The sequence below is a fragment of the Cygnus olor genome, chromosome 3 (genome assembly GCF_009769625.2).
Source record: "Cygnus olor isolate bCygOlo1 chromosome 3, bCygOlo1.pri.v2, whole genome shotgun sequence".
Classification (NCBI taxonomy): Eukaryota; Metazoa; Chordata; class Aves; order Anseriformes; family Anatidae; genus Cygnus; species Cygnus olor.
Window position 1 is genome coordinate 88944754 of NC_049171.1, and position 27089 is coordinate 88971842.

General features: G+C 44.6%; 1 protein-coding gene across 3 annotated transcripts; it reads left to right on the forward strand.

Moving 5' to 3' along the window:
* Nucleotides 1-70: 70 nt before the first annotated feature.
* CMTR1 (cap methyltransferase 1) lies at nt 71-27041 on the forward strand. 3 transcript variants are annotated; one of them, XM_040554401.1, is made up of 24 exons: nt 71-261; nt 470-604; nt 4175-4317; nt 6696-6854; nt 8209-8301; nt 9028-9099; nt 9743-9837; nt 9942-10014; nt 10217-10415; nt 12469-12587; nt 12855-12951; nt 14196-14328; nt 14848-15027; nt 15434-15490; nt 16258-16315; nt 16954-17022; nt 17200-17331; nt 17847-17969; nt 18703-18794; nt 19456-19524; nt 20921-20968; nt 21511-21623; nt 22154-22262; nt 24026-27041. In XM_040554401.1, the coding sequence occupies exons 2-24, from the start codon at nt 475-477 to the stop codon at nt 24156-24158; spliced, it is 2496 nt and encodes an 831-aa protein (XP_040410335.1). In that variant the 5' UTR covers nt 71-261; nt 470-474; the 3' UTR covers nt 24159-27041. The 3 variants fall into 3 exon arrangements, with proteins under 3 accessions (XP_040410335.1, XP_040410334.1, XP_040410336.1); XM_040554400.1 differs by having other exon boundaries at nt 71-251; XM_040554402.1 differs by having other exon boundaries at nt 82-227.
* The last annotated feature ends 48 nt before the right edge of the window (nt 27042-27089 follow it).

Below are 27089 nucleotides of genomic sequence, written 5' to 3' on the forward strand. Positions count from 1 at the left end.
AAGCGGGGGGGCTGCTTCCGTCTCGGCGGCCGGGCGGTGCGTCACTGCCGTGCGCCGCCGGGGGCGGGGGGCGGAGGCGAGCGGGGAAACGAAAGCGGCGGGGCCGGGAGCGGGCAGGGGCCGGGGGCAGGCGGACGGGGACGGGGGGCAGCGGCCGGAGCCCCCCCCCCCCCGGCTGCAGGGAGGAGGAGCCGAGGCTTCGCGGCCCGCTGTCCCGCCGGGGCTGGGTGCGCGCCCGTTCGGGTTTGGTGGTGAGAGGCTGTAAGGGAGCCCCGGGGTGTGGGGGGGGTTGGGGTTCGCGGGGGGAGGTTGGTGTTGGGGCGGCTCGGGGGGGCCCTGCTGCCGCCTGAGGGAGGGGTAGGTTGGGAAACGTAGCGGTGAGTACCTCGTGAGGGGGCTGGGGTCTGCTCGCTGCACGCGGGGAGGTCGGTCCGTGCGTCGCTGAGTGGCTGCGACCTGCTTCTTGCAGGCACGATGAAGAGGAGGAGCGAGCCTGACTTCGACAGCCCCCAGAAAAAGCAGAAGAAGAAGATAGAAGACCTGGGTCTGACCCTCAGCTCCACCTCAGACGACGAGGCGCAGTTCAGCAATCATACCACGCAAGGTGAGGCTGGAGGCAGGGTACGGCGGGCTGCTGTGGGGGCCCAGCCAACGGGTAGGGGCCGAGGGCACGTCTAAATCCTCATCCATGGCCCTCATCCATGAGGTGTGGAAGGTGGAGGTGGGTGACAATTGCATGCCCCAAAGCTGTGGAATTCTGGTCGTATGTGAGCAGCGTTAGCCTTCTCAGGCTCAGGTGCTACTTCTGGTTTGGAAACTTTCAGTAGCGAGGGGCTGTGCAGTAACAGAGCATGATATTATTTAGGAGAATCTTATTTAAGACTGACTTATTTAATTTGAGGAGAAATTTCTTCTCAGAAAGAGCAGTCAGGCATTGGAATGGGTTGCCCAGGGAGGTGGTGGAATCACTGTCCCTGGAGGTGTTTAAGGAGAGGTTGGACATGGTGCTTAGGGATGTGGTTTAGTGGGTGATAATGGTAGGAGGGTGATGGTTGGACCAGCTGATCTTGGAGGTCTTTTCCAATCCTAATGATTGCATATTGGAGGTGTTTAAGAGATGTGTGGACAGGGCACTAAGAGACGTGGCTTAGTGATGGGACTCGTTAGGTCAGGTTAATGGTTGCACTTGATGATCTTGAAGGTCTTTTCCAACTAGATAATTCTATGATAATGCCTCATTGTATTAAAAAGAAACCAAAAAAAAAACCCACACCAATATTACTGCCACATTTTTAGCAGATGGGAGGAATTGAGACGTACAAAGGGTGGGTTGACTGGGGCTCTTGTGTTGTAGCGCTATCCCTTTTGCTGGTTCAGCGTGATTTTTGTTATTGCTGTTGTAAGCTGTGGAAGCTTGCAGGTATTTGGTTTCAGGAAGAAAAACTGCTTTGGAGTTAGTTAACTCAATTGCCTGCTTTGTTCTTTAAGTTGGAGTTTGCTTTCTCACTTGGAGTATACCAAAGATGAGGAGAGTTCCCTACACAATTGTTATCCCTATTGTAGAGTGCTTTAAACCCTCCCAGGGTAGTGGTACTTCATGTTGCCTCATACATGTGCCTGCTGCTTCTCAGTCTTGGGATTTCCCTTGGTAATAGTATTAGTGAAAAAGGGCCTGAACAGAGAACGAAGCCTTCGTCTTGTGAAAACAGAAGAGGATGTGTATGGAAGATGAGTGGTCAGCTTGGGAGTAGGTGTAGTGACAGGGTATGGTGTTTGTACGAGTCTTGCAAGACCAGAAGTGAATGAGGAGGTAGACTTGTAGGGTGTTGGAGTTGGGATAAAGACGATCAGGAACTGAATGCAGGACTAGGCAGAAAAATTCAAACCAGTTTTTTTTTTTTTTTTTTTTTTTTTTTCCTTTTTATTATTGAGTTCAGTTATGGGTCAAAATAGGCTGTGAAACTTTATGGAACGAGTCGATGCAGTTCAAGGAAGACATTCTGGATAGGTTTAAATGCTTGGCAGTCTGTTACACCCATTGTGGTTTCAGATGAAAAAAGTAGGTTGGAAGAGAGAAGTGTTTTGAGATGTGATGTATGTATTTACTGATCATGGCCTAGTGAATGTTAAAAGTAAGAAGAGTTGTGAAGGAACTTTCTTGAGATTTTGTAATGGGTATTGTGTTTGAGGCACATCATGAGACCTGGAAAATAAAAAATAATGATAATAAAAAACAGCTCAAAAGCAGGCATCAAAGATAATTGAAGCCGTGGACTGGAGAAGCAGAAAGCAGTAACTGGTCCTAAAGTAAAATCCTTTTTGATCTAGTTCATCTCTAAGAACTCTGTGAAGGGAGGAGAAATGTAGCTTGTATGACAGATGTTTGGAAAGCAAGATGGGCATATAATACTGCAAACATGCTGCGTCATAGCTTTCTTTGTCTTTAGCTGGAAGTCTCAAAGGTTGGTACTGTAAGCTCTAACACAGAAGTTATCTTAAAGGGTGACAGTTCGGCTGCAGGGGTTGAACACACATTGAAACAGTTTTAATTACGGCCGCATGTTTCACTGTGGTCTCTCACTTTCTGACCTCTTGTAATGACCTTTGCTAATTTTCCAGTTGTTTCCTGTTACTCCACTGATGCTCTGTTATCCATAACAGGAAAATACAGAGGTCTGTGAGTTGGGAGAGGAATATTGTTTTTTTTTTTTTTTTCTTACATCAGAAAAATTTAAGAAGAGTTCAGTCCTTTCTAGGTTATACCGTGCTTTAAACATGTGCAGCTACCTAATTTCTTTTTAAGTGATAAACAGGAAAAGGTAAACTCTATTAACAGCAATTTTCTGCGTTATCTCCTGGCAACTTAGGTATTTCAACCTGTAGTTGTGCAAAGGAGTACAGGATGACTTCTAGCCCTGTGCGAACAAGGGAGGCTCGAGAGGCAGAGGTCCAATGAAGAGTGTGGCTATACTTGTGGTTTGCCGCTCCAGTAGTCTTTATGGCCTGCCCCACTGCTGGTGCTAGACAAATTTCAGGAAGGAAGTTTGTGCTGTTGCTTCATCCTTGTAGTGATCACACCACAGGAAAAGGGGGAGAACTCCCTCGGTTGTAGGGCCTCCCTCCCTACCCACCTGGTGTGGGGCAGTCTGAGACAGCTGTGACATGACTACCACCCGATTCCTGCCCAGCTCCCAGCTACGCTCAGAGGAAATAGGTTTGGGCATCTCACAGCTGTGAAGCAGCAGTGAAGCACTGTGTAGCTCATCCGGGTCTAGCTTCTTAGGCCAAATAGATCCCAGGGTAGAGCTGGGCGTGGGCAGAGCCCAAAGTTTGGTGCTCATGGAGGTTCGGCTGCATCAGTTTCAGGTGACTTTCAGGTGACAAAAATTGGGGCGCGTGCTGTGTGTGGTGTTCCATTTCTGCCTTGATTGGGTGATTGACTTCTTTAACTTCTTCCTTCAACCGTGGTCATTTTTTTTTTTAAACTAGATTGACATTCTTTTGCATGGATTTGTATGCATTGGTAAACTCCTCTAAAGGTGAAAAATGGTCTCTTTCAGTAGTGAACTTGTGGCTGTCGCTGCTCAGGCGGGTGATGGAGTCAACTGAAGTTTCTTGTGGGGTGCTAAAAAGGATGCAGCTCTGTCTTTCTGCATTATCGGCCGTGTCTGTGTACTTGATTTTTGTTCAAGTCAGGGATGCACATGCCTCTGTAATTAGGTAGGGAAATGAGGAGATTCTAACACTGTGTTATCAAGGTATCAGTAACTGCTGTTTATCCTCAGGAGGGAACCTCTGGACTGTCTAGGATTATTGTAAAGGTCTGACACAGCACAGTGTACTGTTGTGGTCATGCCGTGGCCTGCTGTGCTGCTGGCATGGGGTTTGCCAGGCCCTTTGGGGTATGTGGAATCCACTGTCTGAGAGAGGTGGTGTGCATCCCTGAGGCAAAGGGGTTGATAACCAAGTGTTGGTTCCATGTGGTATTTTATATTGCACCTGAGTGCTTCCTGTAACACATTTGAGATACTGAAGTGTACTGTCAGACTCAGTGTTTGTTGAGATGATTTAATGAGTCACGCTGTATAGCTCTTGATGTGATTACTTGAGGTGTCTTGCTTTTTGTCCTTTTTTTTTTGTGTGTGTTTACTTCTCTTGCTTTTCTTGTTTTCAGAGTCTTCCAGTAGCAGCAGTGGGTCTGAGAGTGAGAGCGATGAAAAAAGACCAGTCTTCAGCAATGAGTTCAAACAAGACTCTCTTGTGGAGGGTACTTCGTCCCGCTACTCGATGTACAACAGTGTCTCCCAAAAACTCATGGTAGGTCAAAACAGTTTTGGTCCAAACTATTGAGATCTGATGAGAGCAAACTGAAAAGACCAGTCTGTTCTGAAATTTTTTCACTGTGATTCTGATCATTATTATAGTGAGGTTCTCTGTTTGATCCAGCTAATAAGCAGCTGGGGGAGGCTGTGAGAGAGATTTGTAGATGGGGATTTGACTTTTAAAAAAAAATAATAAAAAAAAAAAAAAGGTGAATTCATGTTCCAGGCCTTGAAGCAGGGAGGTGAATGTGAACAGAAAGATTTCTGGTTCAGGCAGTTTGCTGAGCTAGAAGAAGAGAGTCCTACCTTGTTTTATTTTGCAAATATGTATGGTTGAGTTAACAGATGCCCTGTGAGAAAGGCCTTTACAAATTCTCGGATTGATATTGATTCCTTTTAGTCTTGGCAGCTGGCTGGCCTGCCCTTGCAGAATTATTACCGTAATTGTTAAGGTATTTCTTTCAAGCAGTGCTGCTCTGGTTTATGTAGGGCCAGAAGTTTCTTGGAAACACATGGAGTTGTGAATAATAGTAACTGTGACAGCTAAACTTTGAAGATGATTATCAACCCCTTTGTTACACAGTGTTAGCACGGGTAAGAAAGAATTTCTAGGAAGTTCTAAGAAAATTGTTGACTGTTTCTTTCTCATGGTAGTCCCAAAATTGGCAAGTTTTTTCTGAGTCTAGAGGCAATAGCAGGTTGTAGAGAAAAGTTTCTCCGAGTCCATGCTGCTACACATATTTCCCGATGCAAAATTCATCACTGTGGTATTGTGAGCATCATAATCCTGAGAGCATTTCTATTCTTGACAAGAGAAACAAAAATGTTTTCGCCAGGGGCAGCAGGAAAGATGAGCCATAGTTATGTATGACTTGAAATGTGACAGGAGGTCTGGGACTTGAAAGAGGACTGAACTCAGCTCTCTCTTTATGCTGTGCTGCTCTCAGAGGAGCAGGGGTCAGCAGTCTGGTGCTTGGTGGTACACCAGCGTGTAACTTCCATGGTGGTACACCAGCGTGTAACTTCCTTTGCCAAGTTAGAAGTTCAGTCTCCACTAGAAGCTGGGAAGTGCTAGTTCTTGCTAGTGGGAACAGGGAGCTGCTGCCTTTCCAGGAGATGGAATGCTGCTAGCCAGCTCTATCGTCTCTCATACGGAGCAGGAAATTTCAGGTCTTGCTGAATTCAAAACTCAGTGGGGTCCAGAGGCTGTGAGGTTCTGATCTTGCCCCTCTGGATAAATCCTATTGCCGCTCATCGCATGTCTGTCCACACGCGTTTTTGTAACTGGGCTGCAGTTTGCTGATTCTAACACAAGACTGCCTTTCTCTTGGAGAGTTCACTCTCGATCCAATCACCACGGTACAGGAACTTCTACTAAATTCAGAAGGCTCTTCTTTGTAAGGCCTCATAAATCTGAATACAAAGATTGATTAAATGTCTGGTTAGACAACTTGGTAGCATTAGGTAAGTAAAAGGAAAATGGTTCTTCATTACTAGATGTTCAGAATTCTGTCCTCAGAACTGATGTATAACAGGCTCAGTGGCTGTCACATTGGATGTACATATTTCAAGGACTGCCTTTCCAGATAGCAAAGGCAATGGGTAAACTCCATGTACCTTTGTATAAAAACTGTCTGATATTATTGTGCTGCTTCTCATACAGGTTGATAACAAGCAGTGTCTTTGTTGCTTTTCACAGGAGGGAGCATATGGATGATGTATTCATCCAAGTGAAAATTCTTAAGTCTGTTATTTACTTCTTGTTTTGCGGATAAATATTGGAGGGAGTAAAACTGGCTACATTCATGCTTCTTTTGTTGTTCTCTTATTGCTAAAAATAATAAATAGAACAGCTGTTAAAGTAGCAATTAATGAACATAATCCCTTCAGTTCAAAACAAGGAGTGTGTTTCAGGAGCAGTGTGTCTTGCATTCCTCCTCTGGGTATTAGGTGAATTTTAACTGATGCTTGCAATGTATGTGACTGCATGTTCACAACAAATAATATCACCACAACACGATTTTTTTCTCATGCCAACATCTTTTGGTTTATGAATTTAAAAACCCACTGAACACAGTGGTGGATGTGTCCTGGCTTCTCGCTACTTCTCCTTTGGAGCATTGTGTTCCTGATTTTTTTCTAATTTGTTCTCTTTTCAAACATCATTCTTCAGATCCGTTTTTTTTTTCCTTCCTTCCTCGGTGGAGTGAACTCAGTATTAAGTCTTGAAAGCCACAACTGAGATTAAAAGTTCTCAGTGGCTCCAAGTCGCTTCAGTGTGATGGCTCTTTTCTGGGCTAGTCTTTAATCCCAGTGGCAGTACATAAACTCAAATCTACTCGCCTCAGTGTGCTCCCTTTGTTTTCTTTATAGGCCAAGATGGGCTTTCGGGAAGGAGAAGGTCTGGGAAAATACGGCCAAGGCAGGAAGGATATTGTTGAGGCCTCCAATCAGAAGGGAAGGAGAGGCTTTGGGCTGACCCTCAAAGGATTTGATGGGGAGCTGAATATTGATTGGCAGGATGAGCCAGAGGTAAGTGTTTAATGTTTTGAATCCCTTTTCCATTGCTGGGTTCAGGATTTGCTCTCTGGGAATATTTTTTTAGTGCTGATATAACTGCTACTGTCAAGTGGTAGACCCAGGCCCAACTTTGTCCCATGACAAAGCATGTCAAAACTTGTTTTATGTCACATGTATTAATGGTCTGGCACAAAATCTTTCAGGTGGAGCGTTGCTGTGATCTGTGTGATTTGTTTCTGAGCTTGTAGTAGAGAACGTGATGGGAAACTGTTATCAAGCTGTTCTGAATTTACCCTTTTTATTTTGCATGTCATTGTTTTTTATACCTGCGTAGGTGGCTTTTTTGTAAGTATTTTTCTGGATGTGTTTAGTAGTCGTATCTAAACTGCTGTGATGTTTTATTCCTGTCTCTTGAAAAGCTCCTCAACAGGGAAGAAAATTGGAAAATAGAAATGGGTGTTGTCAAGAAATTAAAGCCCAGTTCTGGTATTATTTGATACAAAACAGCTGCTGTATCCTTGTTTTCAAGAGGGAAAAAAAACAAACAAACAACAAACAGAACACTGAATCCTAGGGATCTGGTCAAGTGGAGGCCAAGCCAGAAGGTCCCAGCCATTGTTAGTGAAGGGCAGCAGTGCTATTGAGTCACACGGTGTGCTTTATTGTACTTGGCTCTCCTTTCTTTGAGTAGTTTTCAGCAATTGGAAATAATAGCAGAGGTTATTCCTCCAGAGCCAGGAATTTGAAATCTGTTCTGTAGGCTTATTGGCTTAGGGTTCGTTCTTCACCATGTTTCTGCATCTCACAGCAATTGTTACCTGTGACTTGCTCTTGTGGATGATAGTGCTATAACAAATATAAGAAGGTGAGATCTTAGCAGCCTTTCTTTGTGAAAGAGCGGCATCACTATGGTCTTCACGGCCAAAACAATTTCTTCCCAAGATCATAAGAAAATGTTTAAATCCTGAATTAAGTCATGGAATGAGGGAGTCTTTCAGAAGAAACTGTGTGAATGGATGTGTAAAACGCCACCAGGAAGTTTGTTTGTTTGGTTTTTTTTTTTTTTTTTGGTCAGCTGTCTCCTTTGCAACGTCTCTCAAATGTACCTTGACAGGACGAGGCTTTAGCTTTATTGGTTATTTATCAGATGAGAGAATAGTACTGTTTTTTTTGTTGTTGTTGTTTTGTTCTTTTTTTTTTTAATCTGATGAAATGTATTTTAGGCAAGGAGGAAAAACTATAGGGCCCTAAAGTCATGGCATAACCCCCTATGGTAGGATTGGTAGGCAAACCTTTTGGGAGCAACTGGTAGTTATATTTTGCTAGCAAAATCTTACTTGACTCTTCCCATGTTTTGTTTTTGCAGCCTAGTGCCTACGAGGAGGTGGACTGGTGCCTTGAGTGTACCACGGAAATCCCTGATGCCCAGGAGCTGAAGGAGTGGATGACTGTGGGGAAGGTAGTTTTTTAGATCCCAGTACTTACCAGCCTAAGAAGACACGGGAATGCTCAGCCTGAAACAATTGCCTTGTCAAAGAGTTGTAGAAAATCTAGGCTGGAGGAAGCCTCTGGAGACTGCTCCTGCAGCCTTCTGCTTAAAGCACATCCAGCTAGATCAGGTTTCTCAGGGCTTTGTTGGGTTGAGTTCTATTGAGATATTTCCAAGTACGGAAATCTCAACTGTTTTGAACATCTGCTTCAGTGTTTGCTAACCCAATTAGCAAAGTTATCCATATAGCTAATGGGCATTTATTGTGTTGCAGTTTGTGTCCATTGTTTCTTGTCCTGTCACTGTGCATCTCTGAGAAGAGTTGAGGTTCACTTTCTCTATTTCTTACCCTTAGGTAGTTGTAGATAGGAATAGGATCTTGGCTTTTTGCCGTCTCCATTCTGAGCTAACTTTTCTATCAGTCTGTTATACATCAGATACTTTCGCACCCTTGTCATCTTGGTGGCCCATTTGCTGGGCTTGCTCCAGTGTGTCAATATCCCCCTTGTATTGGGGAGTGCTGAGCTGTGTGAAGTATTCCATGTGTGGTCTGAAGATGCTGAACAGGAGAGAATTGTTCCTCTAGCTGCTGGCTGCACTCCTGCTGATACCACCTAGAATGTGGTTGACAGACTTCACCCTTCACAAGTTCATGTTGCCATATTTGCTAACTGTTGTGTTCTCATCCTGCTCCAGAGGAAGATGGTGATTGAAGATGAAACAGAATTCTGTAGCGAAGAGCTGCTACGTAATGTCCTGCGGTGCAAGGTGAGTCCTGTTCCTTAGAGAAGAGTGGAAGTTTGGGGGAAGCAAGTGAAATAAACAATTGAAAGGGTTGAGTAATTGACTGGTGATTGGCAGGAGCTCAGAACATCCTCTCTCACCTCTGTGTGACTGGTGTGACCTAGAATCCTGGTTGCTACTGCCTGTTCGTCGATCTGTTTTGTACCTCAGCCTTCAAAGAGATGAACAAAATCAGTGGTGTTCCTTTCTGTGTTAGTCCAACTGAAAGGCTGTAGACTTGAATGAGCTAAGGAACCAAGCTCCCTTTCTTTTCTTGTGTTACATGTTTCCTCCTAGATTTGATCATACCCTTATGAATTGCTGTGTGTGTGTGTATATCTGTGAGAGAAATACCTTCAGCTGTGGCTTCTTTTGAAGTGGCTAACCATGCTGTTAGGCTCTGGACCTATCAGTACAGAACTCTTCAGTGTCACTAAACTTGATTAACAGTTGGGGTGGCTTAGAAGAAGAGTGCTTATTATGTGACAGAAGAAAATTCTGTATTGGTGTGTCAAACCCAGCATAGAGCACTCTAAGGAGCGAGAAGCTTGAGGATAGGAAATGCTTATGCTTACCTATCCCTCCAGCCTATGTCAAGTCCAGGTTGATTTTGTTTCTGTTTGTGCAGAGTGTGTTTGATGAGCTGGATGGAGAAGAAATGCGTAGAGCCCGAACAAGATCCAACCCCTATGAGATGATCCGTGGAGTCTTCTTTCTGAACAGGTCTGTAGAACATCTGGTTATGCAGCCTCTTTCCCATTTATGTCCGCTTTCAGCCATGGGAGCCAAGGTTGAAACTTAATAGGTCCCTATTTGTGTGTTCACAGAGCTGCAATGAAGATGGCAAACATGGACCATGTCTTTGACTACATGTTTACAAACCCGAAGGACTTCCATGGGGTGAGGGCCTCTCTTTAACTTTCAAACAGCAGTACTTTCTCAGTGGAGAAGGTGGAGAGAAAGGAGAATCCTTAGGATACCGGCTGGGAAAAGAGATGCTTGAAAGACATTTCTCTGGCTGAGTAGTGCGGTTGATGGTGTGTGGTTTAACTGAGGGGAGCTGTTACTGGGTGAGTAGAATTTCCTCAGTTTCTTTTCGCAGAGGCCCTTGATAAAGGAGCGAGATGCAGAGCTGCTCTACTTTGCTGATGTGTGTGCTGGTCCTGGGGGCTTCTCCGAGTACGTCTTGTGGAGGCGGAAGTGGCACGCGAAAGGATTTGGCATGACCTTGAAAGGACCAAATGATTTTAAACTAGAGGACTTCTATTCTGCTTCCAGTGAGCTCTTTGAACCTTACTATGGTATGTAGTGCACGCATGAATGTTACCTCTTGTTTTTGCTTGTGCTCCAGCTTCTGCATCAGGAGTGCAGCTGGCATTTGTACCAACGTGGGGATCTTAGAGGAGCCTGTTTCTAGAGAACCATTTTGCAAAGTAGAAGGGGGCTGTCTTCTGAGAACGGGGTTGAGATCGGTGAGCTTGCATATCAAGTCACGCTTCTGCACTTATTTCCATTCTGCCAAGAAGATGTGTGTCCTCTTGTAATGCTTTGTACTCGAGCTTATCTGAAAACTGCAGAGTGCTTTAAGATGGCTTGACAATAGTTCTTCCCGCTTGACTGATGTAATTCTGAAACACACTGAGTTAGATGAGTTGCCCAAAGATCTGTGAGAAGAGGCAGAGGTAGAAGCCTTACTTGATTGACTGGCAATATGCTTCTGTATCAGACCTCTGTGGTTCTGCTTTGATAATTGATTGTGGACTCGCAGTACAGATAGCTAAAGCAGATTAGGGCTACAAGCTGTACCTGAATCACTGTGACTAAATGAGCTTTTTAATATAAAGAGGTTTAAACTAATGTGTTACCATGTCTTTGAGGCAAAGTGTGTGTAAACAGATTATTAGTGCATCTTACCTCATGGATGGTAACTTGTTAAGCTAGTTTATGTTTGTGCCATCTATCTGTGTAGGCTCATGGAGTAGGAAGGGGAGATACAAGGATTGATAGTCTTCCTGCTTCTTATTTCGGGCCATGTAAAGGAAACTCAAGTGTGACTGTCCTGTAGAGATGGTAGCCAGTTTGATTTTTCCACTGGCATGTTTTTCTTTATCCTGCCACCAATGTGACTCTTGATGTCTGCCACTTTTGACACCTAACCATGAACTCTTAAAGAATGGCTAGTGCTTCAGGATTAAATGTGTTAAAGAGAAGGTTTGTGGCAAGGGCAGCAGGGCAGATAAATGCCTTGTTCTAATGCCTGCAGCATTTGGATCTTCATAACTCACTAGTGCTTTTATGGGGAGAAGGAGATACCTGGAGAAATGAATAACCCAATGACTTTGATGCATTTTCTTGATTCCCTTTCTGTCTGTTGTGCTGTAAAATCTAGGGAGATGTATACAACTCTCTTCCAGTGATGGGAAGGAAGTAGATTGCTGTGATATTTGTGTTTTGAAGAATAGTAACAAATCCTAGTGTCACTTTGCTTACTGACAGGGTGATTGACGAGGAATTTGGTTATCAAAGCACTATTGTGCATCCTGATCTCTGCTGTTTTCTAGTCTTGCAGTTGTTCAGTTAATAGAAGCTGTAGTTTTAGAAGATTTATAGGGACTAATGCCAACTAGAAGTTCAGGCTTCTCTGAAGTCAGAGTTGGTAACCTCTAGAACACAGCTTAGATGAGCTTTCCAAAACACTAGCCTGGGGGACAATGCATCTCTTTAAAGAGCCTTATGGGAAAATTACAAGCCTTCATGCAAAAAAATAGGAATTTCCTTTTTCCTACTCTCTTTATAAACTTGTTTGCATGTGAACAATTTTTGGGGCTGTTTTTTCTTAACTCCAAATTACGTTGTGTTTGGAAGTAGGTGATTATGTTTCTTTAGAATTATACTAATTTTTAGTAGGAGGTTTCCAAAGCACCATGTAAATAATTTTGCCTTTGCTGTAAAAACATGTTACTAACAGGTGAGCTGTGCAATGAGATTGAATCTTACGTTTTTAGTGGTTTCAGCTATTTGTCATTTCTACTTGGGTGAGAATATTACATTGTAATGCAGTCAGTTCCTGACTCAGAGGAGGGCAGCAAGTGATTTGTCATTTGTTGTGGCTAACATAAAAGTCATCTTTTGAGCATGGTTATTGTATGGCTTTGTTTAGCCATGACCACAGAAGCTAAATAGTTTTTCTAAATTAACAACCATCTTTGGTGGTGAACCAGGGAATATATTAACGCTTAGTCACTTATTGAGGTCTGTGTAGTGTCTGACTAAATGTTAATTGCATTCAATAGATCACCTGTTTGTACTGATCTTTGCAAACACGTTAGTAATCGTCTCTTCCTTTCCCCTTAGGAGAAGGAGGGATTGATGGAGATGGAGACATTACTCGCCCAGAGAACATTACTGCTTTTCGGAATTTTGTTTTGGACAATACCGATCACAAGGGAGTGCATTTCTTAATGGCTGATGGGGTTGGTCCTTTTCTTTTTCTTCCTGCACTAATGACCAAAACTGGTACCTCGTACCTCAGTCTGCATATGATATTTGATGTGTCTGCACTTAAAACATGAAATTCTTTAAGGCTTGTCATCAAAACACTGCCACCAGGAATTTTATATTGTTAAACAACAAAACAAAACAAAAAAAACAAACCATGATTTAATGATTTAGCTGTACAGAATTGTTTGCTTGAGCAACAGATTTGTGGAGATGCTAATCATGTGCTATATACTTTGCAGGGCTTCTCTGTGGAGGGTCAGGAGAATCTGCAGGAAATCCTAAGCAAACAGCTGATGCTTTGTCAGTTTCTTACAGCACTGTCCATCGTCCGGACAGGTATGTTCTGTCTGTTAATCATCTTCCACCTTCTGTCAGGTGTGGGTGACATTGCAGAAGGATACTCTAGAATTTTATTAACATGCCATGAAGTCTGCTCTGCCATGAGGCTCTGTTGCACAGGATTGCGGGTATATACATTCGTTCCAAGATGGTTGTCACAAAGCTAAGAGAACTGGGACAGAAAACTTAGGCTATCTATGTCTGTTTTTCTTTTTATTACGAGCAGGAGGTAAAATGCAGTAGTTTAAATCTCTCACAGTATGTTATGTAGCTGTCTTGGGCTAAGGTCACAGTGTGGTAACTGGATAGTATATCTGAGCTTTATGGTATCAGCTGGCCCAGCTGCTTTCTGATCATTCTAGCAGGCTGGTTGGAACACAGTGGTACTAATCCAGTTCATCCTTCCCTCTAGTTTGTGGCTTTTCTCCTTTAAATCTGCCATCTCTGATCAAAACCAGCTCATCAGCTCATGCTGTTCTAGCTGTAACCCATTACTGCCAAGTGATGGACATTACAGCTGTATCTGGTTTTGATGGTTCCTCTCTTCTGCAGAATTTAGTTAGCATTTGGCATCGACACACAAGAGCAGAAGATAGGAATGTTTATTCCATTGTCATTTATCTTGTGTCCTGTGTTCAGAAGTACTTGAGGCAATGATCTGCTTAGCAGTAGTCTTGAACATGATATGGTATAAGGAGTAACCTTCTTTAAGTCTTTCCTCTCTGAGTAGATATAACTCTGCCAGACTGACTGCTTTTTGTTTAGGGAAGTCGGAAAAGTTGTTTGAATGCAAAGGGTGGCATGCATGCTTTTCTTTCTAGATGACAAGCTATTCTGTTTAGGTAACATCAATTAGTTTGTTCTTCCAGCCCGAAACTTCTTGTTGTACATAATGGAGCTGCTCTTCTGTTGAGACTTTTGCATAGCATGCTGCAGTGCCATAGGGGCATAGTTTGGGCATGGGAAGGGAGGCTAGGGAGTGGGTAGAAGGCTTGCTCTTGAGAAAGCACGCATACTGATTTGATCCTGGTCAGAAAACTGCTTTTCCCTTTGCTGTGGAGATATGGGGAAGATGGTTCATGGAGCCACATTGGCCTGCTTCTTGGAAAGTGTTTTAGATACTGTTTAATTGTACAAAACCACTTACTGTTTCTGCAGAAGAGAAGATTAGTGAGGTGCCTGGTATCTCCTTGTTTCTTTATAATCTGCTGGTGTCACTGTGCTTCCTCTCTCTGCTCCAGGAGGACATTTTGTCTGCAAAACCTTTGACCTGTTTACTCCATTCAGTGTGGGGCTTGTTTATCTGCTGTATTGCTGCTTTGAGCGAGTGTGCATCTTTAAACCTGTGACAAGCCGTCCTGCTAACTCGGAGAGGTGAGATTCTTGAGCATGAGGGATTACTACAGAAAGCCCGTCCCCTAAATTCAGTGATAGATGAATTTAGGCAAATGGAATCTCTGTGACCTCGCTCAGTTGGCACCTGCTTTGGAGGAGAAACTGTCTTAGATGCCTAGCTAATTATGATGTTTGACAAGGTAAAGAAGGTATTTGCCAAAGTACACTTGCTTTTCACTGCCTCTACTGAATTCCTTCCAGAGAGAGAAGCAGTGGAACTGAGTATGTAATGCTGTTATTGTACCTGTCAAGTTTAGCAGAATTGATTTACTACTTTAGGGAGATCTGTGGCATTTTGAATAGGGTTGAATTTCCCAATCTTTTTGGAAAGTGGAAACTGACATATAATGACTTTGTGATAAGTGAAATTTCACCTTCTTGGGGCTGCCTGGGGGAAAGAATTCCTGGGATTTGGGATACTGTCCTGACAATGGGAGCATGGCAGGAAAGTTGGCTGTGTGGAAAGGCCCGAACACAAATGATCTCTCTGCTCTGCAGGTACGTGATATGCAAAGGGTTAAAGCTAGGGACTGAGGACGTGCGGGACTACCTCTTCATGGTGAACATCAGACTCAACCAGCTGCGCAACTCCGATGTGGATGTGAATCTAGTTGTCCCACTGAACGTGATCAAAGGGGACCAGGATTTCTATGATTACATCGTCCAGTCCAATGAAAAGTGAGTGCCTGTGGGCAAGGAGGGCTGCTGGCTGTAGGCAGGTCAGTCAAAACAGCTTTCAGTTGCAGATGCTTGCACTCACGGAGAGGCTTGTTGATGCTGCTGCACTGCTCTGCTTTTGTTCCAAGAGGCTTAGCAGAGCAGAGGGGCCGTATGCAGAGAGGGGTTATTACTGTTAGTGACTGTTTGGCTTCTGTGTACCGTCCTCCTGTGTAGACTGGAAAGGAGGATAGTGCCTAGTTCTTGCTGGTGGACTTCTTGTCACTTTGATTCATGCTGACAATGATCCAGTGATTCTCTTTGAGGATCAGTCAGGCTTCTGCCTGTTGTCCCAGTAATCTTCCATGTAGTTTGATCTTGGTGTAGATAAACTTGCTCCCTGACTGAAATTTTCCATCTCTTTTAGCCACTGCAAAGTTCAGATAAAGGCGCTAGCTAAAATTCGTGCCTTTGTTCAAGACACGTGAGTATATTCCTCTGGCTTTCAGTGAGGATTGAACTAACTTACTATAAATCAATTGCTTTGCCCTTCTTTAATGTGTTCTTAATTTGAGCTGGTACTTTACTTGGCCTTTAGAGCCAGGAAAATTAATAGTGCTTTTAGGTAGCTCAGTTTGTCTCTGCCTGAGTTGCTTGCAGAAAAGTGTGGGTAGCTGAAGGAGTCCTGAAGGTTGATGGTCTGTTGTCACCCTTATTGAGAAGGCTACCATGCACTGCGTGCCTTCTGATTAACACACATGGGCCTGCTTCTTAGCAGGCTGGTATGTTCATACCTGGCTGGTATGTTCAACCCTACAGTAATTGGTTAAGATGGGCATGGTTCTTAATTTTTCAGGGGTGAATCAGAGCATCTAAGTTATGTACCTAGAGTTACCTAAAGCATGCAACATGAATTCCTCACGTTTAAAAAACCTAAAGCTATTGCAATGTATAGCTATTTCCCTGACTTGACTTTTCTGTTCAGGTGTCATTCAAAGATCACATAATAGAAAGCTGAGTGAGCCTGAGAGCCAGAAATTGTCTAAGAACGAATCCTAACATTAACGCTGTTTTTTTGTGTGGGGAGGGAAGCAGGATCCTCTTTTGAGTGTAACCTGTTGAGGAGCACTGTATGTTTGTCGTTCCCAAGCCTGACAATGAAAGATGCAAATTTGATGGGGCTGGGATATGCTAATGCTGTGAGAGCAAGGAGGTTTCACCATTTTAATAGTCTGCTTCTTTTCTCTTGAGGACACTGATCGAGCCACGGCAGGCTGAAATCCGAAAGGAGTGTCTCCAGCTATGGGGGGTAAGTAAGCTGCGAAGCAGGGAGATTGTAAAGGTGATAAAATCCTTGCTGTGATGAAATAAGGATGGAGCCAGAGTACAGATAAGCTTTCTAACCAGAGGCTTAATATGTTGTCCTGGGGGAAGGTCAAAGATTATTTGGAGCTTTTCATGTAAGCAAATAGGATGATGCTTGTAGGTTATGTGTATGGCTTAACTGAGCAGGCATCTGATTCCTCTGCTTTGCTGCAGTTGAGAATGTTCGATAGCATACAGAGTGAACTCAGCACCTAGTGGTTTTCATGCAGTAGAGCTCTCCAAAGGGTCTTGTTTTATGAGTCTGCACGTTCTCTTTCCTGAGCCTTTGACTGTAGTGAGGTCATACATATGGCGGTGTTTCACTGAAATGTGGATGGAATCAAAGATGTAGCCTGAAACTTTTTGAAGCTGCCTCAATGTTTCCTCTGAGACGTAGTACACCTACATTAAATTTGAAACATGTGAGACCTTTTCTTTGCTAGATGACCTCTCCAGCTACTGAAGTCCCAAGAGCAGGAGTTTCAGGGGGCAAGGTGTTCTGTCATGTATTGAAACCAGAAAGGTTCACGTAAACATGCAAAAGAATAACACTTATTATCAATTGTTTGGATTTTCCTTCAGATTCCTGATCAGGCCCGTGTTGCTCCCTCATCTTCTGATCCCAAGTCCAAGTTCTTTGAGCTGATCCAGGTAAGACTTTACGGAGAAGCTGCTTCTGCTTCTTCTGAGTTCTTTTGTATAAATAGGCCTTTTCCCTGCAGGAATTGAGAGTAAGAAGTCCTGGATTATTGTTTTATGGAGAAATTGCATTTACCTATCTGTTGATGCATTGTATCTAACTTGCCTTTTCCATACGTTATTCTTTAGGGCACAGATATCGATACCTTCAGTTACAAACCCACTCCTCTGAACTCCAGTACACTGGAAAAAATCCGCCAAGTGTTAGATTACCGGTGTATGGTGGCTGGAAGTGAGCAGAAGTTCCTCTTGGGGCTAGGGGTAAGTCCTGAGAACAGTCAGACTTTACATCTGGGAGTTCTGCTGGTTCATTTCAGTGCTACTATTTTGCCTTGCAAATTCATCCCGTTCTTTCCTGTCCTCAAAGGCCAGGAAGGATTCTTATCGGCAGTCCTGGATGCTGCTAGTTATTTTATGTTTCTTTCTCCTGACTTCACTACTTTTCACTGTAATTAACCCTGTTTTTGTAATTCCAGCCTACACAGAGACCAGTACTCTTGCTAGTGTCTCTAATTACTTTCACTGTCCTTTTAAAGGTGTTCTATTTCTGGTTCATTATATAGGTATGAAAAGTTAATGACCGATTAGAAACGGTGCTTTTGTGCTTTTGCTGTAGAGATTAAGGTTCTTCCTTAAAATTTCCCACAAAGAAACTGCTTGTGACAGCCTAGCACAAAAAGATTCTTTGACGATGCTCTGGAGTTGGTCAGAGGTCTCTCTTTCACCCCTACCCTCATGAGGCCTTGGGTGAATCTGACTCTGCCTTCTATATACAGAAATCACAGATCTACACATGGGATGGTCGCCAGTCAGACCGCTGGACAAAACTGGATTTGAAAACTGAGCTGCCACGAGATACCCTTCTCTCTGTGGAGATTGTTCATGAGCTGAAAGGAGAGGTAGGAAGCTATTCTTTCTCTTACAAGTGGCTGCAGATATAATGAGCAATTTCACTTATTCTCTGTAAGATACTGCAGAATAAATGTTCCATTTGTGCCAGGTGTGAAGGTTTATTTTGTTTGATCTTTAGAGAAACTATTTCAGATTAAGTTCCTTCTTTCTGTCCAGTGCTAGAGAGATGAGCTTTTAACACAGTTTTGAAACCCCTTTGGGCCTGACATACTGTTGGCCTACATGCAGCAGCAGGTGACATTGCCACTAAGACAATCTGTTCTGTGGCTCTTCGGGTACATAACTGTGCAGTAGTGATTGCAGGCCTTGGAAGAAGACCCTTGAGGTATATTCACAATATAAGGTGTTGCTGCCTGGGAGTGTGGCTGTCCTCTGGCACCTCAAATGAGGATGTTGTAGTACACTGGGCTCTGTGCTATGCTACCTGATGAGGCACTATTGTGCCAGAGAGCTGGTGATGGTAGCTGTGGTCCTGCTTTCTCTCCCTCTCCCTCCCTTGAGACAACTGTGTAGTTGAGATATGCCAGTTCTTGGAGGCTGGCGTGTTACTACACAATGGGCTGCAGGGAACTGGCAAGCTTCTAGTATCTGGAAAGGTGCTCTCTCTCTGGAAGAGAATGATGCATTGCCAAAAAAAAAAATAGAAAAGAAAAGCTATAAAATGAAGCTGAAATAGCAACAGACAGTCCGAGTAGTAAGTTTACATATTACTTTCTGCAGGGGAAAGCGCAGCGAAAAATTAGCGCTATCCACATCCTTGATGTCTTGGTGCTGAATGGCAATGATGTCCGAAACCAGCATTTCAACCAGAGGTACGTAGGCTCTGGAGAAGTTTCCTTCTTGTGCGTGAGTCAGTGTGACTGAGAAACGTTCACACTAATGGCAGAATGCTGAGCACAGGGAGACAAGTGCATTCAGCTGAAACACTGCTGTAACGATGAACTGTGACTGAACCACCTCAAAGTGAAGTGGGTATAGCCTTTTCTGCCTGTACCGTCTCTGTGTATGAGGGCAGGTCTAGCTCCATTCTTAGCCTGGAGTGAGCCAAGCACAGTATGGATAAACTGAGCACCCTGGGAATATGCATGAGCCTAGCTGATAAGTGGCTCAGGGAGAAGGAAAGACCCTCTGTTTCCTTCCTCAGGGGAATGGTGTCTCTCCTAGTCTTGCTTGCCTGCTTAGGCATCAATGTGTTCAGCAATACACGGGCTTGTAGAGGAGGCTATGGAGACCCATTCTGAATGGATATGGGTCAGTATCCGTAGTAGCCAGTATCACTGGGCACTGAACTGTGAGGGTGTGGTAAAAAAAAAAAAACACAAAAACACTGTTTCTCAAGTGTCCATTTAGCAAGCAGTGGAGGCAATCTGCAAGTACTGAAGTGTCTGGTTGGTTATTCTGCTGAAACTGTTACCTTCCTGGTGCACCAGGGATCTAGCTCAATTGTAGGACTCTCTTTCTGTTCTTGTTCAGGATTCAACTGGCGGAGAAGTTTGTCAAAGCTGTTTCCAAACCTAGCCGGCCAGATATGAACCCGATCCGGTGAGTGACTCTTCTTTCCCTCAGCCTTGCATGCCTTGGTTTTGCTGTGTTCAAGGATGAAGATAAGGAGATGAAGGACTTAAGCTTTAAGCTGAAATTCATAGTTGGGTTTCACTGGAAAGAGGCTAAAAGTCCTTTCAATATCTGAGGAGATTGATAGTAGAGAATTTATGCCCTCCTTTCACACATCAGACACTCATGCTTTCATCATAGTGGACTGGCCAGCGCTGGTCTCAGATGTGTGCTGATGTCTACTGCACAGCTAGCTTATTGCAGTCTTTTATGTCCTTGTCTGCCCTGAAGGGTCAGCAGAGGTACAGAGAAGCTGACTGTTAGATAAATGCAATGTGGATCAGCGTTTGCAATCTCCAGATGGTTAGCCTGAGGAGAAAGTTTTAGTTACAATGTCAAGAAAGTTCCTAACAAAGGGCTTCAGCTTTGGTTGCCTCCTGACTTTCTGTTTCATTAATTTTGCTATAGCGGATCACGAGAGCATTGTTGTGCTGGGTATCAGATACATATTGTGGACAAAATAGCTTCTGTCTCAGAAGGCTTTCAGTCTAGCTAGAAGTGCCATGATATTGCAAGAGAGGCTGGAGTATGGCAAAGAGGATGTTCTGCTTGATGATAGATGAATGGGAACTCAGACTCAAGATGGTCACAATTTCTGGAGGAGCCTGAAGCATTGGCAAGAGCTGAAGATGAAGCAAGAAGAAGGGCTGTAGAAATGGGTAGTAGAAGGGTTCTTTGCTCTCGTGAAAAGGTGTTCAAACTGTGCTGTTTGAAGCCTGATGATTATAGCAGCATGTGTGAAACAGGTGGTTGGGGATGTCTGATCAGAGGCAATGCTTTTGAAACTTTCCGATTCGTCTTCATCTCAGAACAGCAAAAACAAAAGCAGCTTGACATAACAGGATGATAATTCCAAATCATCTTTACTGATTAAAAAAACAAAACTGTTTTTACCTCAAGGTAGCTAGCAAGTTTTTGGTGATAATGGTGAAGATCTTTCAGTTTACTTTTACTGCAAGGCCAGAACCTGCCTGGGGCTGACCTTGGTGAATTTACCTCATGGGGAAACAAAAGCACCTGACTTTCACTGTTCTTCCTCTTCTGTATACTGAGCCTGAGGTAAAAATGTACAGCTTCCTTAGCAGTGAGGACACTTGTATGTTGCTTAGAGCAACCCATCTGTGAGAAAGCAGATGTCACGTTTTTTCAAGCCAGGAGAAATAAAGCATAAGATTGGAGAAAGGTGAACCTTAGTCATACTTGGCCACCTCATGCTGTACAGAATGAACTGTTGTTGCTTCTTACAGCTGGGACAGAAAAAGAGGACAGTTCAACTTCTTATTTTTTTATCACATTTTTGTCTTGTTTCTTCTTTTCCCCCCAGAGTGAAAGAAGTGTACAGATTGGAGGAGATGGAGAAGATTTTTGTGAGGTAAGTGACTGGCTGAAATGAGACGTTTCAGGGCCTATGGAGAGACTGTCAGCCACCAATGCATGACAGCAGAGGAATGGGAGGGATGTGCTGATTCGTGCTTGAGGAGTCCTGGAGAAAGATTTTGTAAAGCTCTTGAATCATGCTGCTGAGCTCTAATGCCACAGACTTGGCCAGTGTGCTTTGCAGAGGTAGGAGAAGCAACTGCACTTGAGTATTTGTGCAGAACCGTCAGTGGCTTGAAAGATTTAAGAGTTCATACCTGAAATGGGAACCTCATTAGGATTCAGTGTGGTAGGTCACAGATCCTTCATTCCAAGACTAGATTTTCTACCTGATATAGATGGCTGTTTTTTCTAGCCATGCAGGGGAAGCAAGAGATGGGATTTTCCAGGGATGTGGTGATTTATCCTGTCATATTTTCACTGTGACACTCTGGAAGGGGTGTGCGGGTGTCATATTGCGTGCAAGAGGACGATAAAGGAAGAAACAGGAGATGCTGTGTTTAGCAATCTCTATCACTGTCTTCTCTCAACATTCAGGTTAGAGATGAAAGTCATCAAGAGCTCAGGGGGAGTACCCCGGCTATCCTACACAGGCAGGGATGACCGGCACTTTGTACCCACAGGACTCTACATCGTACGGACTGTGAATGGTAGGAAGAGAGAGTCCCCTGCTCTTCATTTTTTTTTCTCTGTGCCTTCAAGTAAAAAGTATTTGACTAGGCTCACTCCTGCTGTAAGTCTGTAAAAAGTTAATGGCAGTATTCCAATGGCTAGAGATTGACTGTTGTAGTGAGCATAGCTTAGGTTGGGAAAAGGTTCAGGGTGTTTCTGTGATAGTTTATTCAGTTGCAGTTTGATCTGTTGTGTGGGTAAATCAATTTATTTACAGAACCGCCTTTTTTGAGATTATAATTGTTTACCAAGAAGATATTTTCCAGAGTAATAGTACATGGAAATATCCTGTTTGGAATGTCAATTTTTAAATGCAGGGAGAACGGGATTTTCTCAGTGAATGCAAAAGTTTGGGAGGCAGGTGGTCTTGAGGGAGGAAAGGGAAAAGGAGTAAGAGAAGAATCACTGTTATAGATTCCTTGGCCCTGTTTGCACTATATATGCGTTTCTACCACGCTTTTATCCTCATTCCATTTTCGATCTAACCCCTGTGACGCTTTTCTGCAAGATCCCTGGACAATGGCGTACAGCAAAAACTCTAAGAGGAAATTCTTCTTCAACAAGATGACCAAGCAAGCAACATACGACCTCCCTTCTGAATCCATCGCACCCTTTCAGTGAGTACTAGCCGTGGCAATTGCCAGAGCTGAGGCTGTGGAAAGGTAGCTGCATCTGGATGGTTGGAAGGGAGTTCAGGTGTGCTCTGCTGTTTTTGCAGTTGTTTGCACTGCCAGCACAGCTTGGCCACCAGCAGGGTGTGCTGCATAAGCTGCTACCTCACAGATTTAGGAAACTGCTGATCTGGAGTTGTTGCTTTTGCTGTTGATTGTTATGAATAACGTGAGCCTTCTCACAACTTCATGCCTCCATCTGCAGCAGAGTGTGAGTGAGTGAACCTCACTGCACGCAGGGAGTCCTGCAACTACGGTTTATTACATCTCTCTGTGTTCAGATACTTCACTGGAAGTTGCTAATTTAAAAGTCAGTCCCAGTTAATTTAGCCCAAACTCTGGTATAAGTTTTAGGTAGCCAGAGGTTGTTTAATGAGAGAGTAGGAGAAAAGCAGTATCCCCTTGGGAAAGGATTGTCATTGGACTGTCATTAACGCTGTGGGTGCTGAATGCCACCTGTATCCATTGGGTACTAGGCCAAGGCAGCCTTTGAGTACAGCAGATTCTGTCTGTCTGGTAGGTCAGGGCTTGTGGGTGGAGATGTTCCGCACACTTTGCCCTCTGGTGGTCTCAAGAGATGCCCTCCACTACCAAGGACTCTGCCTCTGAGTGACAGCTTGACATGAAAAAGTGCTCCTGATTCTCTTACTTTGAATCTCCTTACCTACTTTTCAGTTGCACTCATAAGAATCTTTAAGCTTCCCTTAACCAGCTAAATAGGAGAGGAGGCTTAAAACTGTGAAAGCAGAGGCACGTGGTGTTTTTTTCCCCTCCAGGCCTCGGGATGGGGTTAGTTCTGCCTAAGTACTCAGAAATAGGCCAGTATGAACCTTTATGAAAGGCTGAGAACTTAGAGCTCTTGTGTAGGGCTCCAGAAGGAATGTGTCGCGTTGTGGTTAGCGAGTACTAATGTGTCTGTAATTAGCCATTGACATGTGCTCTTGTCACTGTGCTAGTTCTGCTTTGTTAGAACAGTAGCACTAAATAAGCTATGAATATTGTGTCAGTACTTGTACAAAACTAAAAGGCTGCTGCGTTGGCAGTAATTAGCAGCTCTGTTTTCATTATGGCTGGGACTGTGCTGATGCAGCGAGGGGGGACTGTGCTTGATGGATGGAGTGAGATGGCATTGTAGCACCGGAACTCTCAGCAGCCGAGTAGAGCTTGGTTATTTCACACAGGGGGAAGGAAGGGATGATCATAGCTGCTTTTGTACAGCACGAAGTGCTGTTCATTTGCAAAGCTCTATAGGACAGCTATTACTGATTCTAGTAGGTTTGTCGTGAGTGATTAGACTGCTAGTTGCTTCTGCTGGCAGACTTTCTAAATTCTTCATTAATGCCTTTCCATTGCCTGCAATGACAGTTCCCTCCTCTGAAAAACTTGTGGAGGGAAGAGAGGGAGGTTTTCCCTAATGATCTGTCTTCTTCCAGCAAATACTGAACTGAATCTTGAGTGAAGTTAGAATAAGTTTGCTTCCATGGAAATCTCTTAGGCTAGGAAGTTCCTGTACATTATGGGCTATAAAGTTTGTAAGATGAGCGAATGGATGTACTGGTCTTTCTCTAAGGCACCCCTTAGATAGAGTACCTGTGTGGCTCCCAGCACAAGAGCAGCTGTGTCTGTAGTGCACTTTGTGGCTAACAGGATGACAGGGTTTTCCTTCCCCTCTTCTGCCATGCTAATCTTGCTCTCTTCTCTGTCCACAGTGTCTGCCATTACAGCCGCCTCTTCTGGGAGTGGGGGGAAGGTGTCAAAGTGCACGACTCTCAGAAAAGGCAAGATCCAGAGAAGCTATCGAAGGAGGATGTCCTGTCTTTCATCCAAGCACACTACCCCTAACCCCCTGCCCTCTTGAGGGGCACCGGGTGGGGCTGAGCCCAGCTTGGATTCTTCAGGGACTGACAAGACTGGGGAGACTCCACAGCTATCCTGGTCTTCTCCAGAGCTGATTCCCTGGAGGTGATGTAACCAGGAGGCGATGCGCAGAAGGCTCGGGACAAGGCTCTCCCTTGGCAGTGTATATAAGAGTATGACCCAGGTAGTGCGCCTGCTGCTGGAGCACCTATGGTGACTCCTGGAGTCGAGGCCTAATGCCCTTTTGTCCTGACCTACTGCGTGCGTGAGGCCAAGGGGCTGGCAGCTTTCTTTGCTCCTGTGCAAATATTCAGCAAGGTTTGTGGAGCTCTGTGCGCGTGTCAGGGCTCTCCAGGCTTGTGCTTCCCTGGCAGTGGGAAGGAGCAGAGGAAGGTGGCAGGGCTGGGCAACAGCGCGCTGAAGCAGTCCTGCCTTGTTCCTGGCAGCTGTCCATCTCCTTGGCCTTGTGAAGGGCCTTTGCTACCCCGTGGAGGGTAGTAGTTCATTGGGGAATGCTAGCTTTGGGGCGCAAGTATGTATTCTTGTTGGTATCTCCGACGTTTCTGCTATCGAGGCACTTGGCTGGCCATCGGCAATTCCGATGTGGTGGTGTCCCACTGGACAAGAGCCAACATAGGTGATGACTGGACTTCCTGGCACCGACTTGATGTTCCGGTGCCACGGGTTTCTCAGACCTCTACAAGCTGCTGTGATAAGGATTTCCCCCTTCCTAGGTCAGTGACTGATCCCGAGGCAGCAGCCTGGGGTTAACTTGTGAGTGTCTGCCTCACGGTACTTCTGAGACCAAGGTGCTTTGGTTCTTGGTACTCAACAATATTACCCAAATCTTCAGGAAGGAAAGCGGACGTGGGAGGGAAGACAAAGGAAGTTTGCAGCGCTGGGGGTCTTTAGAGGAAATGATGGGAACATAGGACTTTGTTAGACTTTGTTAGAAGACCCAGGGCTTCAGCAAAGAGAGATCTTGACTTTGACCATGTTGGTTAATAGGAAGAAATCCTGTCCCCTGACTGTTCCCCTGGAAAGGATATCAGAATTCCGTTTCTAAACGTCAGAGTGGGCTTTGACACCCTCCAAGTCTCATCTGGCCCTGGTGCTACACCTGGGGTGAAGGCACAGAGCTGTGACACTCTCAGCATGAAATTTGTGTCAGCAGACTTCTCAACGCGTTTTTATGCTGGGCTCAAAGTTGTCTTCTGTTGCATGATTTACCTTCAGTTCTGGCTTCCGTCAGGCTTTTGCCAGGTCTTCCACTTAAATCAGAAGGTAACTCGCAGTTGACTGCTTTTAGCTAAGCAGTTACCCCCTTTTTTGTTTGCTTTTAAACACAGATTGGCAGTAGGGAGGAAACTGATTTATGGGTTGTCTGAACTGTGCCTTAAAGAAAGCTGTAGTTCTTGGGACTATAGCAGTTGCTTAGATTCTTATTTTTCCCCCCAAAGTTGTATGTAGGATTTGAAAAAGCTTTATGTAGTAAGACATGGAAGTTCTCACTTGCAGGTTTATAGGTGCATGGGTGCCCTGCACCCCTCCCGAAGAGGCCGTAACAAGGGTGGCATGTTGTGGAAGTCTCACTTTCATCCACCCTATAAGGTCCAGCGTCATGTATAGGTTTTGTCCTCCTTCTCAGCACGCAGTGAATGTCACCCTACAAGTAGGCCATGCTCTCTGAGCTTGGAGCACTTCCGTGTCTTCACAAGCACATAATTCCCATACGCCCATGTTTTATTTCTCTGCAGTTTGGTATGAATGAACGTAACAGCTCCATCTCCTTGCACCAGACAAATGTAGGTGCAGGCTTGGTCACTGGAGAACCACACCCCTCGGCTAGGGGAGCAGCACAGGAGCTGGTCTGTTGCTCTGTGGAAACTGGAGGCAAAGCTAGGGCGTGGATGGGTTATGGATAGGTGGCCCTGAATGCTGTGCAGGAGAGCGATTCCATTTTTTGTCAAGCTCCAGCCTAAAGTGATGATGTGGGTAAAAGGTTCTTCCATGTGGTTGGTCGATAACCCTCAGACACGGGTCTACTGAAACAGCTGAGGGGCTGCACGTTGTCACGGGGTCCCGTGGACGACCTGTAGCTGCCCTCTATTTTCAAGCAGAGGCAAAATATAAATGAGAGAAAGGGTAGGCTTCCCCCCGTGAAGAACAAGAGCTCTGTCACCGGCAGTTTGCTCTGGCAAAGGCACTTCCATGAGGGATGAGGAACCTTCCCTGGGGGCCAAAAAAAAAAAAAACAAACAAAAAAGCACCTCCAACTGTGTGGTTTCCAGACCTGTGTGCAGTTGGCTTTTTAAATCGGTAATTTGAGGTCTGGTGTTTCTGCAGACAGCCTTGAGGCTGTTCTAATGCCGGCAAAGCGTGCTGCTCCCTCTGCCAGGCTCCTGTGCTAAGTGTTACGTACTCCACTCAGGGCTCTGGTCTCCCCTGGGGGCTGGCAGGCAGAAGGGTGACGAGGAAGTATGCTGCGGATCTTGCAGGCCTTTGAGGGTGCAAAGGAAATCTCAATAGCTGCAGGCTAGCTTTTATGAACAGATATTTCCTCTTTGCCCTGTTGCCTCCGGTTCCTCCCAGTTTTAATTTGCTTTTATTTTTATTTTTGATGCACTGAACCATGCTTCTGAATCCCCCTTCAAGAAGGCAGGCATGAGGCACCGTGCTGCTTGCTTCCTTGATGCAGGGTGAATTTGGAGGGATTACGTTGGGAAGGGGAGGTGAGGAAGGTCTTGCTGAAGGGAATGTTTATGTACATTAATTGCACAATGTATTGTTATTAGGCTGTGTATCATTTTGTGTTGACTTCTCTGCTTTCATTGTCTCTGTTACCAATACAGCCCCTTTAGTTCACAACAGTGCTTATTTACTTTGTTTCCCACAAAATCTGGGCCAGCAATTTGT